Below are 16,877 nucleotides of genomic sequence, written 5' to 3' on the forward strand. Positions count from 1 at the left end.
TCGTATCCCATTTGATATCAATCACTGATCCGCTCATGATATCAATCACTGGTTTGTCTGGTGCAGTCTCGATTATTTACAGGCTGTCGTCAAAAAGCTGGGGTATTGCTGAACGTGGAGTTAAAAAACAAACAAACAAACAAACATGCAGTCTTTGTAAACTGTCCTCACTAGCGCTAGGAAGGCGTGTGCACAGATATTCACCCATCGCCCTGCAAACTGTTCCAGTTTTAGACAGGCTTCTGCACCAACCCAGTACTGATCGCTGCACAAGATAGTGTCGAAGTTCAAAGTTTAAAGTTTGATATCTCGGGGACGTGGGCTCTGAGCAAATCCGAGACTTGCTATTGACGATAGCAGCGGCAACGCGGTGAGTAACAATTATGTGGAACACAAATAGTATATTGGTTCCATCCTGTCTAAAACGCCGGCGTGCATACACACCAGACACTCATACTTGAACGTCTGTCGTATAGCACAAGGTAAACGGGTGAGGTCTGTATATAATTCAAGGCTAAAGTACAGGTAAATAGAATTTGTGGGTCAAGGTGACATGCTATTGGATATGGAAGGGGTTTTGATGTGAACAGCAAATCCTGTAAATCCAACTGGTTAAATTATCTAATTCTGTTTTTCAGTGATTCTTATCGTGAGGCCTTCGATTGTTTTTTTGCAATAGTTATGAGCAGAAGGGGTACAATATATCAGCGGCTTGGATGTTTGTGTGAGTTAAGGAGGGGATTTCCTAAAAGTCGGGCCGGGCCGGTCTAGCGGGTAATGCTAAAAATGGATTGCAGAATAATAAAACGGAACGTGCATATCTAGGCAGATCTCAAATGTCCACACACGTATAGGTTTGCTCATTTAATTGAGTTTGAATCAAAACGCATCTTCAACAACGTAATAAACTGATAATTATGACTACATACCGTGAGTCCTCGTAGAAAAGTCTGACTGTGTGTTTTCTTTGATGAGGATGTTTCTCACCGACCTTAGCGTGTAGGAGTGTGATGTCCTGGGCAGGAAATGACAGCGTTTTGACTACTCTTCGTTCATTAATTAACTTGTTGGGCAACCCTGATTAACCTTTACTAATTCATGTTAAACTAACACAGGATCGATGTTTTCTGGAAGTGGATATTCGCGAATGTCATAGGGCTGACACGACACGTGTTAATAACTGTCCTAGCACTTCTAAAGTTACTAACCATTCTTTATACCTAAAGACTTGTATTATATCCAATTATATACCACTTTATTGTCTCATACTGCGCTGGTTAAAGAAAACACAGTGCTCAAAGTGAAGCCCTTTTCCCTCTACATTCTCAACATAGTCTCTATCAAAAGTGTTTGGCTTGTGTTGGGTCTGACTTGGTCCGGGCTGTCAAAACCAACTTTTAACACACAGATGTATCATCAAATGTATTTACATCTATAGATTAGTATTATATCTACCTATATACCACTTTATAATGTCACAGTACATCTTATTTTAAGAAAACTGGTCCGTTAAAGTCAAACACCTTTACTGTATTGTCTTAAGAACATCTCTGTCAGAAGTGTTGGGTTCGAATTGGCCCGGGCTGTCAAAAACAACTTTAAATACATAGATGTATCATCAAATGTGTTTACATCTGTAGCGTAGTATTTTATCTACCTATATACCTCTTTATAATATCTCAGTACATCGTATTTAAAGAAAACAAGGTGCTCAAAGTGAAGCCCTTTTCCCTCTACATTCTCAGTGTTTTGTCTGTGTTGGGTCCGACTTGGCCCGGGCTGTCAAAACCAACTTTAAACACACAGATTGATCATCAAATGTGTTTACATCTGTAGCTTAGTATTTAAGCTACCCATATACCACTTTATAATGTCACAGTAAATCACATTTAAAGAGAACAAGGTATTTACTTAGATGGTCCTATAAATATAAACGCTATGCCGACAGATGGAAATTTGTATCATTATAGCTAGAAGCATTTGATACGTTTCAAATCTTATTTCGTTTAACGATTGCTCTTTTACATGTTACCTAGATCAGCGACGCTTACACACAACTCCACTTTCTGGTTTTCAAGTGATTTACTCCGAAATACTTAATTATGGTGCACGGTTTTGGTTGGTGATAGTTCAGTAATGTCATGTGTATGTTGCATCAATAATATGTAGGTATGATCGCCGATAATGAAGTAATTAGCCAATAACACTTTGGCCCGTCTTGGCCCGGCCCGGTTCGACTTTAGGCGATGGAGTGTTAAGGAGTGGTAGTTTATTGAACATGATGAGGGTGTATGGGTGAAGGTAGGTTTCTGTGCGTGTGTGTTGTTTAATCTGCCGCACCTTAGTTGTGAAAAGTTGCGTCCCTTAGCCTTGCGATCCGGGGTAGAATAGGTCTTCAGCAACCTATGCTTGTCGTTAAAAGTGACTATCGTAAGGAGCGACTAATGGGATCGGATGGTCAAACTCGCTGACTTGGTTGATGCATGTCATCGTATCCAAATGGCGTAGACTGGTGCTCATGATGTCAATTACTAGATTGTCTTGTCCAGGCGCGATTATTTACATACCGCCGTCATATAGCTGGAATATTGCTGAGTGCGGCGTTAAACAACAAGCAAGGAAACCCTTACCCTTCCCCGCAAGTGCTGATTGTGGATTTGAATCTGATAGTTACATCACTTGATCCTCCGCCACGCTCGTGGATTATACCGATAGACGTCCGGACCAGCCCCACTTTGCTTTCCACTTGAATAAAGATGACACACCGTTGTGCATCAGGGCTTGTCTTTAAAGTGACGAGAAGCAATACTCACTCATCCATTCACAACGTGAAACAAAATTCGACACGTTCCAACAGGTTATATCAGAAGCACTAGGCAAAACGTCAGGTGCTAGTTATGATTTTTGGAAGGCTTTGTGATGAGGGCTGTCACTGATAGTTTCATTACATATTTTTAAAATAGATTTGATTTATTCAATATTATCATCCAAAACTGGATCCTACAGGAGATTTCGCTTTGATTAGGTCAAGCGATATCTACACTGTAGATATCGCTGCAATGAAATTATATCACAATGCTTTGCAGACCATTGTGGCGTCGCTGGATACCATGACGCCACAATCAAATCACATCACTAATGGCTCTGCTACTGAAGCTGTTAGCAGTACTTTTTGCACTTAAGACACTGCTAATTACTGTCCACAAATTGAAAAAGTTGGAAGAATGATGTTGGATGATTAATAAAAACTCACCCTCGTGTCTTTTGATATCAAATATATCAACACTCGATATATCAAAAGACACGAGAGTGAGATTCTCTATGTAAACAGTTTATATTACGGAGTAAAGGTATATGAAACAAATGAAATGACATTTAATATATATCTGGCCATGACGTATGATATAAATTGTTTTCTATGCCCCCCCCCCCCCCCCCCCCCCCCACCCACCCACCCCCATGCAATAATCATGTCATTAGTTTTACAGCTGTTGTTTTCAGTCCGATGTATTAACATACACTTATTGTAGCCCTGTTCACAGAACAGTGTACTAATTACATTTATGTATAATATGTACACCTTCAGCATACCTGTCGTCGACATGCAGCTGAAAGATAAGGTCGTGTTCATCACTGGAGGTGCACAGGGGTTCGGGAAGGCCGTGGCCGAAGCTGTGCTGAAGAAGGGTGCAAAGGTAAAAGTGTTCTTCTTTAAATACAACCCAAACAAACAAAACACTTCAACATTATTTTTAGTAGCATTTCCCAGCGCGTTATATGTGAGGAGTAATACCCACTTGCTCTGATCACATCTTTGAACTCATGGTGTGATGTGGTCGATCCAAGACTTCAAGGAAAACACAATTACGACTGATAGTGAGAATATTCCTTTTACAGAGATATTTACAGATTGGTTCAAGATATTTATGTCAGATACCGATATTATTTTCGAGATAATAATTGGATTCTATTGTTTTATTCTGTGAGCCGAATTTGTACAAGTCTCCCAAACACCACTTTGCTTGTCTGTTACTCAAAAGGTTATAATGCATATCTATTTAGCAATCAACAAAACCCTACACTTTTACATGTTACTAGTGACAATGTCTACGTCTCAATCTTATTAAAACCAAGTATCAGTGTGAAGACCTGAGGACATCTGCATAGGAAGTCGCGTCACGTGAACTCTAAACGAACTTTGACCGCACAATCTAAATGAAAGACGCGTGGGTTCAGTCAGACGTTGGCTACCAAAACGATTCGGCTTCATTTCTATACCTCCTCCATTTTTGAAATTTCGGACTTTTCAAAGGAAAGCAGCCCCAGAACACAAATGCACTCTGGATAATAAACCCTTTAGGGTGTAGATGCCCTGGACCAACTTGTATAATAGTCTATGTCTGTTTCACCCATCAATCAAGGATCTGAAGAAAGACGATACACTGTCTTACATATAAGTGCCTTTTTTCTGGTCAGGTTTGTGTCGCGGATGTCAAAGTGGACCAAGGGGAGGCAACTGCCAAGGAACTACAAGCTTCCAGTGGAGCAGACAATGTCCTCTTTGTGAAATGTGACGTGTCTGATGCTTCTGTATTTGAGGGTAAGACTCTAAATATATTGACACCATCATGTAAATGCACAGTGAAGCTAGTGTTACTACAGATGTAGTTGGGAGTGAGATACTAAATATACTGACACCAACACGAGATACACATCCATGTGGGAAGCTAGACTAAGTGTTACTACAGATGCAGTTGGGAGTGAGATACTAAATATACTGACACCAACACGACATACACATCCATGTGGGAAGCTAGTGTTACTACAGATGTAGTTGGGGTGAGATACTAAATATACTGACACCAACACGAGATACACATCCACGAGGGAAGCCAGTGTTACAACAGTTGTAGTTGGGAGTGAGATACTAAATATACTGAAACCAACACGACATACACATCCATGAGGGAAGCTAGTGTTACTACAGATGTAGTTGGGGTGAGATACTAAATATACTGACACCAACACGACATACACATCCATGCGGGAAGCCAGTGTTACTACAGATGTAGTTGGGGTGAGATACTAAATATACTTACATTAACACGACATCCACATCCACGAGGGAAGCCAGTGTTACTACAGATGTAGTTGGGAGTGAGATACTAAATATACTGACACCAACATGACATACACATCCATGAGGGAAGCTAGTGTTACTACAGATGTAGTTGGGGTGAGATACTAAATATACTGACACCAACACGACATACACATCCACGTGGGAAACCAGTGTTACTATAGATGTAGTTGGGGTGGGATACTAAATATACTGACACCAACATGACATACACATCCATGTGTGAAGCCAGTGTTGCTATAGATGTAGTTGGGGTGAGATACTAAATATACTGACACCAACACGACATACACATCCATGTGGGAAGCCAGTATTACTACAAATGTAGTTGGGGTGAGATACTAAATATACTGACACCAACATGACATACACATCCATGTGGGAAGCCAGTATTACTACAGATGTAGTTTGGGTCAGATACTAAATATACTGACACCAACACGACATACACATCCATGTGGGAAGCTAGTGTTACTACAGATGTAGTGTGCGTGAGATACTAAATATACTGACACCAACACGACATACACATCCATGTTGGAAGCCAGTGTTACTACAGGTGTAGTTGGGGTGAGATACTAAATATACTGACACCATCACGACATACACATCCATGTAGGAAGCTAGTGTTACTGCAGATGTAGTAGGGGGCGAGATACTAAATATACTGACACCATCACGACATACACATCTATGTGGGAAGCCAGTGTTACTATAGATGTAGTTGGGGTGGAATACTAAACATACTGACACCAACACGACATACACATCCATGTGGGAAGCCAGTATTACTACAGATGTAGTTGGGGTGAGATACTAAATATACTGACACCAACACGAGATACACATCCATGTGGGAAGCCAGTGTTACTACAGATGTAGTTGGGGTGAGATACTAAATATACTGACACCAACACGAGATACACATCCATGTGGGAAGCTAGTGTTACTATAGATGTAGTTGGGCTGGGATACTAAATATACTGACACCAACACGACATACACATCCATGTGGGAAGCTAGTGTTACTATAGATGTAGTTTGGGTGAGATACTAAATATACTGACACCAACACGACATACACATCCATGTGGGAAGCTAGTGTTACTATAGATGTAGTTGGGGTGAGATACTAAATATACTGACACCAACACGAGATACACATCCATGTGGGAAGCTAGACTAAGTGTTACTACAGATGCAGTTGGGAGTGAGATACTAAATATACTGACACCAACACGACATACACATCCATGTGGGAAGCTAGTGTTACAACAGGTGTAGTTGGGGTGAGATACTAAATATACTGACACCAACACGACATACACATCCATGTTGGAAGCCAGTGTTACAACAGGTGTAGTTGGGGTGGAATACTAAATATACTGACACCAACACGACATACACATCCATGTTGGAAGCCAGTGTTACAACAGGTGTAGTTGGGGTGAGATACTAAATATACTGACAGCAACACGACATACACATCTATGTGGGAAGCTAGTGTAACTACAGATGTAGTTGGGGTGAGATACTAAATACGCTGACACCAACACGACATACACATCCCTGAGGTGCAGCAACTCTTAATGCATGTAACAGGACGATCAGTTGATCATACTGTTGTATCTCAGATTTGCGGAGAGGAAATATGAAGACACTCATTGGGGCATGACATTGGTAGCCCGCCACTTATCTACCCGGGAATATCCGGGTTAGAACAGGTCTTTGGCAACCCATGATTGTCGTAAGAGGCGACAAACAGGCTCGGGTTGATGCATGTCGTCGTATCTCAATTGCGTGGATCGATGCTCATGATGCCAATCACTGAATTGTCTGGTTCGGATTCGATTGATTACAGACCACCGTCATACAGCTGGAATATTTCTGAGTGCGGCGTTAAACAACAAACAAACCAACAAAAATATAGATTATCATCTTTTTATCACTGATTTGCATGGCTAGTTGTCATGCTTTATAGATCACTATCCTTGTTGGTTAAGAGCCAAATGAATCTTCATTTAAGAAATAAATGCTAAATGACTGGGATCACTATCAAATACGTTCCAACAGAATATGTATTAAAGAAGTTCCAACAGAATATGTATTAAATATGTGCCAACAGTAGATGTATTAAATACGTTCCTACAGAATATGTATTAAATATGTCCCAACAGAATGTGTATTAAATACGTTCCAACAGAATATGTATCAATGTCGTTCCAACAGAATATGTATTAAATACGTTCCAACAGAGTATGTATTAAATACGTTCCAACAGAATATGTATTAAATACGTTCCAACAGAATATGTATCAATGTCGTTCCAACAGAATATGTATGAAATACGTTCCAACAGAGTATGTATTAAATACGTTCCAACAGAATATGTATTTAATACGTTCCAACAGAATATGTATTAAATACGTTCCAACAGAATATGTATCAAATGCGACGATTCTGATGAGTATAAGCATAACGATACTGTTCAATCGGAACTCAGCTTCAAGGTATGGCTCCAGACAACTTGAATGCCAACTTCTTAAGTACATTCATAATAAATATAAACTAAGTGCAACTATTGATAGGGCAAATGACAGGGGAGCAAGCAGAGAATGGACGCCAACAGAACATGCTCCTTGTGTTGATTAGAAACCTGACGAGGTGAACAAGGTACCATATCCTGCCTCATGTCTTGGTGTATATGCAATAGTTCGAGTGGTCGTTTGGAACATCCCAATAGCTCTGGTTCGAGTCGTAGTCCATGTAGTTTTCAAGTGCCTATTCTCAACTGCTGCTGTTAATGCGGCTTGGAGGCGGTGGAGTAGCCGAGTGGCTAAAGCGTTAGCTTGTCACGCTGAAAACATGGGCTCGATTCCCCACATGTGTGTAACCAATTTCTGTTGTACCCTGTCGTGATATTGCTGGAATATTGCTAAACGCGGCGTAAAGCCATACGCACTCACTAATCAGGTTAGAAACAGTATATCTACAATACATCGAGTTGCACGTGCAGATCATTGGTAGTGTTGGTTGTGTTTTCAGTCATTTGTGACAATGTTGGTCAGTGTATACTCTCCTGTAACATTTCCCCTTGTTTATATGTTGCTTCCAATTATAATTCAACAAATAATATTCACCACACTGTGGTGTTGACGGCTGTCGATTTGTTTTACGATTATGACTCTTTATCTAGATGCTTTCAAAGCTGCCGTCTCAAAATTTGGTCACGTTGATGTTATGTGCAACAATGCGGGCATCATGGATGAACGAATATGGGAAAAACAGCTCGAAATCAACTTCGTTAGTGTTTGAAAGTTTATCAATTTAGTATCCACCATACACATAATTACACAAGCTCACATAGTCCAGACAAAATAAGGTTTCACATGGAACAATTTGCTCTGTAATTTATTTCACCTCAATGCATTTCTACAAGGTCCCAAGAACAACATACTAAGAGTCCCAAGCAATCCTAGTTTGGGAAATACGTCTAATTTGTATAATCCAATATGGCCACCAACTATGAATCTATCTTCCATGTTTCAGATGAGGTTCAATGTTTTGATAAAAAAGCATGTGTTGTGTTGCGAAATATCCAAATTGTGTTTCTAAAAAGATAATCACAATTACTGAACGTTTTTGAATTTTGATAAATCTATAACCACCCTCTCTATATTTATACCGTCATATGTTGTTATTGCTGTCAACTTCCAGGGTGGCGTTGTGCGGGGGACAATGATGGCGCTGAATCACATGAGGAAGGATAAAGGGGGTAGAGGCGGTGTCATCATCAATACCGCTTCAATCGGAGGTATGAAGTGGTCATTCTTATCCAATAATGCAAAACATTATTTTCCGGATCGTAGATGAGGTGTTTAAGTTGTGGCAGGTCTGTGGGTGATGGGGTGGCTTGAGAGACATTGGAGGAGGAGGAGGAGTCTCAGTATCTACTTTGCTTCCTGCCCCGTGAAGATCCGGTTTAGAATGGGTCTCGACCCATGTTTGTCGTAAGAGGCGACCAACGGGATGGATGGTTAGGCTCATGATGTCAGTCACTGGTTTGTCTGGTCCAGACTCGATTATCTACAGACCGCCGTCATATGGCTGCAACACTGCTGTGTTAAACAAAAACAAATTTATCGACCAACTAGTTACCATGTTACAAGGTAACATTACATAAAGATATGAAACACTTGAACTGAAGCAGATATACCATAACTTGCATGAATAAGAAACCCTTCCTAAGTGATGCTTGCACTTAATAATGCTTAATGCTTAATAATCTTTGAAGGTTCCCGAAAGCGACACAAGCCTTTCCATAGTCACAAGATATCTCTGCTAAGAGTCGAGTGTATGATTCCGACGCACTTAAATGTTGTAAACTTTATTCTTTCTTTCTCTCTTTTTTTAAGGTTTGTTTCCTATGCTCTGGTTCCCTACTTACGCAGCCAGTAAAAGTGCTGTTTATCATTTCACAGCGAGCTGGGCAGTAAGTTTATTTCAAATAGTTTTTTATACAAGTATATTGATCTGGATATATGCATACTCGATATAAATACCCACATTTTCTAAACTGGGCGGCAAAAGAAAGTATAGGTCGAGATCCATGATCGATAAAAAAATAACAAGAAGAGATTTTGTTGTGAGTTATAATATAATCTAGGGAGGGGTAACAAATGATTGATCAACCACAGTTTGAATGAAATTGTGCAATCACAGGTAATGTAAGCTCAAGGTAAACAATTGTGGAGTAAGAAATTCTATTTTCAAAAGTTGTCTGAAATGTCACCAAAAAATTGTCAGACACACTACAAGTTCACTGTCGACACAGTTGCCTCCAAAAGCGTGTATGACCTCCAGCTGCCTCTATGCATGCTGTGATACGCCGCCTCATCGATGACGTCAGTCTTCTGATGACGTGGACTGGAATCCGTTGCCTCTCGTCTCTCAGGGTTTGCTGCAATTCTTGTCTGTTGACGGGAGGCTGATGGCGTGCTCTAATCTGTCAGTCAAGATGGTCCCATAGATGTTCAATAGGATTCATATCGGGTGAGTGGGCAGGCCAGGGCAAAACGTCAACGTTCTGTTGGTTAAGAAAGTTCCGAGTCAGTCTTGCAGTATGGGGCCTGGCATTGTCGTGTTGAAACAACGTCCCCTGCTGTTGGTTTTGCAAGAACGGAAGCACAACTGGCCGCAACACCCTTTGTCTCTGTACTGCACAGCGTTCAGGTTTCCCTGTATAATCACCATCAGTCTTCTGATCTCCAAAAATACCGCCCCATACCATGTCAGCTCCACCGCCGAATGGATGGACCTCTCGAATACACGCCGGAGCCAAACGTTCCCCTCTGCGTCGATAAACTCGTTCTCTGCCGTCATTTCGAAATACGTTGAACCGACTTTCATCAGTAAATAGCACTCGACGCCAATTTCTCACTTGCCAGGTCGAACCTGCCTCGCCAATAGCAGTCTCAGGCGTCGATGTTGAGCAGTCAGTACCATTCCTCGGAAAGGACGATACGCTCGGATTCCAGCAGCACGAAGTCGTCGTAGTACTGTACGTTGGCTAATGGGATGTCCCAACGCTGTTGCAGTCGTCGCCGTCACAGTTACGAATCTGTTTCGCAGGTGAATGAGCCGTATCTGACCGTCTTCCAGTAGTTTTGTCACTCGGGGTCGTCCGGTTCTAGGCCTGTCCTGTGTCCTCCCTGTCTGCCTGTACCGTTGAATCAGCCTGGCTACTGTCAATGGTGTACAACCAAACCTTCTGGCAATTTGGACCTGTGCTGCCCCCATTTCGGCCATACCGATGGCTCTCTCTCTGCTCCTGTGACAGTCGTGACACTTCTTTTGTGGGCTTTCTTCACGTGTGGTTATACCCTGCAGACGAACACATTTATACAGCTAACATGCACGTGCAATTCAAGCCATAGGCGGGAAACCTGTTTCACCATTTTTGTGGCACCGCACGAGCGCCGTCAAAGGTGGCGCGTTCGGGTGAGGTGCTTTTTGGTACCTGTTCGTGGGCAGTCATATTACCAATACCCACTTTCCACTAGTTATCGCTGTTTTTAGGACAATTACAAATTGCCAACCTATACTTTCTTTTGCCGCTTAGTTTACTTTTGGAATGAGCGAAACTCTCCACTCTTCCGGAAATATTGTGTAAATGTGTAAGGTACCAACCATCACATATTCTGGTGGGGGTCGGGTTAGGGCTGGGAGCTGGGGCGGGTGTTGGGGGGCTGAGGGTCTGTAGGACTGGGGTTATATCCAAAAGCATACACTGTTCCCGAAAATTCTTGGTTCAAAGTTATGAATTATACAGTATCTGGTTTTGTAGCTATAGCTGAAAATATCTAATCTCGATACAAACTCATATTGTCTGCCCCTACTGGCGTAAACGCACCAGCGTGAACGCCAACGTCTCGATCATGTGCAAAGCAGTTAACGGCATTTTCAAATGCAGTTAAATGGTTATAAGAATAAATGTATGATGACGTTATCCCATCAAAGAATGACAATAATATACACTACATTATGTCATTGTTTTATCAGCAAAACCCCGAAATGAAGGCCGCCGAAATTCGTCTGGTTAGTATCTGCCCGTCGGGCGCTAAGACGGCTCTGCTGGACTTGGCTGATGACCAGATGATAAACCCCGCACATTTCAAACAGGTTATGGAACAAGTCGTGTACTGCACGTAAGAACGCACCCATCATGCTTAACAACTGAACAACAAAACGATAATCATTAATATTAACAAGATAATGAGAAAAAGTCTTTTGTTAATGAATTGACGTCTCGAACAACAAAACCTTTTCCATAATCATTACAAGTCTCTGCTAAACCGTATCATAAGCATGTGTTTATAAATTACTATCAATTAGTCATGAAACCGGATGTTCGCGAAAAGGTGTTGTATTCTGCCCCACCTGTCACAAACGTCGTAGAAAGAGCATGCTCGATTATACTTCAATATTGTGGTGGCACGTGGTACTGTGCTCAGCGCATAGATCACATATCAGGTGAATTTAAGCAATGTCGGTCTCGGAGAGTAGTTTGATGGGTGACCACGTCAAGCTGCTTGACTCCTGAGAGATTCTAGGGCTTCGGTCCTGCCCTACACTGAAGCACATGTATCACATGTGGTGTCTCCTTAGGCAAGTGACTTTGTTCGAAATGTGCCTCTGTTCACCCAGCAGTGAGTGGGTACCCGGTAGGATGAGATGGTAATGTGGCTGTTAACCTTCCAGCGCCTCACAGGCAGCTTGGGTTGTATACTCCCCAGGGAGATGAGAATGAAAATAGAGTGCTCACTGATCCATTGACCGGGGTAATAATAGTGGACGGCTAAGAGCATCCACTTGGTGAATGGAATTTGGCGCATTATGAATTATTAATATTAATAGTTTTGAAATTTAAATATCGAGGCTGGAGCTGCTGGACAGTTGAGGTCATCCCTCCTCATACAGTCTTGTGAATATTACTGTGAAACTCGGGGTTTATATGCATTGAGTGAGTGAGTGAGTAGGGTTTAACGCCGCATTTAGCAGTATTCCAGTTATATCACGGCGTGTCAGCTAGATGTGGCAGGAAAGCCTCAAGTGATGCAGCTCTCAGACGTTTATCACTTCGGTCAAACCCACGAGCACGGGTATGGTGCTGACAAACCTAGAAACATAATCGGGGCGGAGCGGGATTCGAACCCACAATCATAGGTTTCTGGCGTGCCCAAGGGACGCAACTGTGCACAGAGAATCGTGGCGCCTCAGACAACTCGGCCACCCGTGCCCCCTTATATGCATTGATCTAAATTTGATACAGATGAATCGACCTCACTGGTCTCAGGTAGCTCAGGTGGGACAATAAGTGTAATTCAATACAGTGAATTAGCATTTCACTGTGTAGAGTTGCGTCCCTTGAGCATGCTAGAAACCTACGATTGTGGGTTTGAATCCCGAGTCGATCCGATTATATTTCTAGCACCATACGAGTGCTCGTGTATTTCGATAAAGTGGGGAACGTCTGAGACCCGCATCACTTCGATTTGTCCTCCCACATTAAGCTGACACGCTGTGCTATAACTGAAATACTGTTCAAAGCGGCGTTAATCCGAAGTCACTCCCTCACTCTGTGTTCCAGGGTAGACCAGGTGGTGGAGGCATTCCTGCTGGCAATGGAGGACGACACCATCAACGGCACAGCCATCACCGTCAAAGGCAAAGAAGGTGTGGAAAAGATGAAGTTGTCACTGGTCCCGGCGGAGTAATACCAAGATATATACCACATGAAATAGCCCCAAGATCTTAACCAGTAGTATTAAAATGCCTTTTAAAAAGAAATTGCAAAGTACTGCATGATGTGTATGCGGGCCACAGAGAAAGCCTTCGTGTAATCCATGGTATTTTGTTAGATATATACACATGCACAAAAGTTAAGCGCCACCCACCATATGTGTGAGTTGTTACTTTTGGCACTTAATGATGACTATTATAACGAGATGTACGATTGTTATAAGCTGTATATGTAAACCTCAAGTGATGCAGAAGTTGTCCCAAACCAAGTTTATCTTGTGTTTCAAAAGAATATGAGCAGAAAGGAATTTTACCGAAGACCAGAAATTGAAGGATTAGAAAACATTGAAAAACTCTTAAGGTCATGTAACTGTCATGATATCAGCAGACCATATCAGGTGTCACAGTGCAGTGAGTGCAGAGTCTATTGCAAGACAGAAATGACATTGACCACAGCTTCAACCCTACGCCTCGTACTCATTACAAGTTGTTGAATGCTTCTCTGATGCAAACGGATCCATTCTTCATGAAGTCCAGCGAGATTTTGAACTGGGGGATCACGATGTCTGATTTTCCGGCCAAGAATGTCTCAGAGATGCTCAATCGGATTAAGATCCGAACTACAGGACAGCCAAGAAAGAGTGGCAATAGCTTCTTGACGCAAATAAGCCAAAACTGCCCGAGATCTGTGTGGTCTAGCATTGTCGTCCATATTAACAGGTCTTGTCTGAAGAGGATGGTTGTCAAAATGAGGGACTACCACTGGACGAAGAATGGCATCTTGGTATTGTTGGCCATTCAGGTTTCCACGAATTGTCACCAGCGGAAGTTTGCAGCCGAAGGAAAACCCCATATCATGACAGACCCCCCGGCCACATGATAAGGTCTTCTGGATGTTCCTTGGTGCAAAACGAGTGTTACGTTGCCTCCAAACACGTATTCGACCATCAACAGTTCGTAGCAGCATTCGACACTCGTCAGACCAGTGGATCCTTCTCCAGTTGGCCAAGTTCCATCGACTACGGGCACGACACCATATCAGACGATTCCGCATGTGCCTCCTAGTCAGTTGAGTTGACATCATTGGTTTGACCATGTTTGACAATCAAACGTGTGATAACAGTGTGGTGACGACCCATTTGTCTTGGAATGACCCTGCATGACATACCAGCCTTTTTCATGCCTATCACTTGCCATCTTTCAGCGTTCGATAACTTTCTCCTCACCATGGCTGATTTTCAACCTCTATTGGAAGTGGAATCTCACACAGGAGCAAAATGCAACCACGTGTCTGAAACTTGAATTTCACTATTTATAGGGTAGGGGAACTGCAGCAACACGTAAAGCACGCTTTCCTTGTGGTATCTGGACAAATTTGGGTTCATGAAACTATGGAAACCTAATTCAGTCATACATCATCATATTTCGTATTTCTGATTCCCACACGTGAAATCAAGAGACTATGAATATGGTGGCGCTTAACTTTTGTGCATGTGTATATATAATCAAAACAGATAAAACAGTCCGAAAGGATTATGTATGGTTGTATATCCACTGAAGTCAGGAGATGGTCCAATGGCCTTGGAATCTTTGCCATAAAGCGAAAGGCGCTCAACAAATGAGCGACATGAGTGATCGATGACATGTTGTGAATAAAACATGCTATTACGACATCTTGTCTTCTCTACATTATAAGTAGTCAGCCAATCTCAAGCGGAATAGGGAATGATGTACCCTGTGTGTGAGCCTATCTGTTGACAACTAATTTATGTCACAGACATTCAATCATATAGACCCGGAATAATACATGTACGTCCGACGTTCAACTGAGAGAAACGCTTTGATGCAACTATTTTGTCAAACGAACCGAGTTACTTCCCTTTGCCCTGTACATTCTTATAATCATCGGTTCATTTCAGCTCAACGATACTTATGCGAGATAAGCTTACTTAAGGTGTGTTACGAATGATTTCTCAGCGGGGAACATGAGGGACCTACATGGAAAATAATTGCCCGCTCCTTAACCAAGCAGAAGCTAGTATTTCAATGTAAAAGTTAGATAAGTATATGTATTTACCCTGTATGTTTTGACTCATGACGACAGATCCTTCTTCTAGGGTACAGGATCCAGGGTGTAAAGTTTACCATGTGACCCAGGAAGACAAGGCCCTTATGGATGAACCGTCGTTGTTTATTCTCAACAAGGTTCATGAAGCTTGCATCAGGTGAATTTGGCCTCTCTATTGATGCATCTATAATTCTGTAATTGCTTCGGCCTATCACTTTAGTGAAGATAAGTATTAAGTTACCTTGTTGCAGGAGTGAATTGTGTGGAGCACACATAATCTTGTACATGTCCGCTGTGTTTAATTACTGAAATATAAAACATCAAGGCCAGAGAATAACCAATCTGGTTCATCCACCGAAACAGATTCTACTGAAACACTGAAAATCAGTGATGATACCACGTGAAACAAACGCTGAAAAATAAGCCGAAACATCAGATAAACATCACATAAAGGATTTTTCCCTACTTTCCCGAGATCCGGGTTAGAATAGGTCTTCGGCAACCCATGCTTGCCGTAAACGTCGACTATGCTTGCTGTAAGAGGCGACTAACGGGATCGGGTGGTCAGGCTCGCTGACTTGGTTGATGCATGTCATCGCATCCCAATAGCGTGGATCGATGCTCATGATATCAATAACTGGATTGTCTGGTCCTGATTCGATTATTTACATACCGCCGTCATATTGCTAGAATATTGCTGAGTGTGGCGTTAAACAACAAACAAACAAACTTTCCATAGATTAAGTATGATTTGGGAAATGTTATCTGATGAATGACCAATGCAGTTGTCTATTATGCAATGTAATATTATACGTGTACATATTACAGTAAATAATCAAGCACCTGTAACATTCGGAATAACCCTGTCAAAAGTTGAGCAGTTAATGAAAGTTGATATTATAACAGCTATCGCAGTTTTGCACTTATATCAGTTGAGATTAAGTTAACCCAATAGGGGATGTCAGTGAGACATCCAGAGTTAAGGACGTTTCACGAGCGCCACCATACGCAGTCTGCAGTCCAGCAGAGCGTCTTTACAAGGTTTTGGTTATTTGTTAAATACCTGTGACGTCAGCAAATAACTCCTATATGTACCTAAGTTTCCTTACTTTAAAAAGGGTATAATGATGTGAAAAGAGATGTGAAAAAATGGTAAATGTTTCATACGTTTTCCTCATCGTTACATTTACAATACTCCCGTAATGGTCAGTATGTATAATGACTGCTTCACTCAGGCAACGTAAACGAAGATGACAGACATCTTTTTGTACGTTATCTTGTGAAGACATTATCTACAGCAGGGCAACACTCATTGCTTGAAAAGGGCCGGTCGTCCACGTGTGACGTCACGTCAAGAAGACAACCATT

General features: G+C 41.8%; 1 protein-coding gene across 2 annotated transcripts; it reads left to right on the plus strand.

Moving 5' to 3' along the window:
- The first annotated feature begins 305 nt into the window (after positions 1 to 305).
- Positions 306 to 15,076, plus strand: LOC139459111 (15-hydroxyprostaglandin dehydrogenase [NAD(+)]-like). 2 transcript variants are annotated; one of them, XM_071240562.1, is made up of 8 exons: positions 306 to 370; positions 3,587 to 3,695; positions 4,477 to 4,600; positions 8,337 to 8,443; positions 8,858 to 8,954; positions 9,556 to 9,632; positions 11,702 to 11,847; positions 13,290 to 15,076. In XM_071240562.1, the coding sequence occupies exons 2-8, from the start codon at positions 3,603 to 3,605 to the stop codon at positions 13,414 to 13,416; spliced, it is 771 nt and encodes a 256-aa protein (XP_071096663.1). In that variant the 5' UTR covers positions 306 to 370; positions 3,587 to 3,602; the 3' UTR covers positions 13,417 to 15,076. The 2 variants fall into 2 exon arrangements, with proteins under 2 accessions (XP_071096663.1, XP_071096670.1); XM_071240569.1 differs by lacking the exon at positions 306 to 370 and adding an exon at positions 462 to 525.
- The last annotated feature ends 1,801 nt before the right edge of the window (positions 15,077 to 16,877 follow it).

This window comes from Haliotis cracherodii, unplaced genomic scaffold, assembly GCF_022045235.1.
Source record: "Haliotis cracherodii isolate W230 unplaced genomic scaffold, xgHalCrac1.p SCAF_1, whole genome shotgun sequence".
Taxonomy (NCBI): domain Eukaryota; kingdom Metazoa; phylum Mollusca; class Gastropoda; order Lepetellida; family Haliotidae; genus Haliotis; species Haliotis cracherodii.

What these genes read in the sequence shown, in the direction of transcription:
- LOC139459111 (XM_071240562.1), top strand. Translation starts at nt 3,603, where the DNA reads ATGCAGCTGAAAGATAAGGTCGTGTTCATCACTGGAGGTGCACAGGGG. An exon ending in AACAGCTCGAAATCAACTTC is followed by an intron (nt 8,444 to 8,857) that starts GTTAGTGTTTGA and finishes GTCAACTTCCAG; the next exon opens with GGTGGCGTTGTGCGGGGGAC. An exon ending in GAACAAGTCGTGTACTGCAC is followed by an intron (nt 11,848 to 13,289) that starts GTAAGAACGCAC and finishes TCTGTGTTCCAG; the next exon opens with GGTAGACCAGGTGGTGGAGG.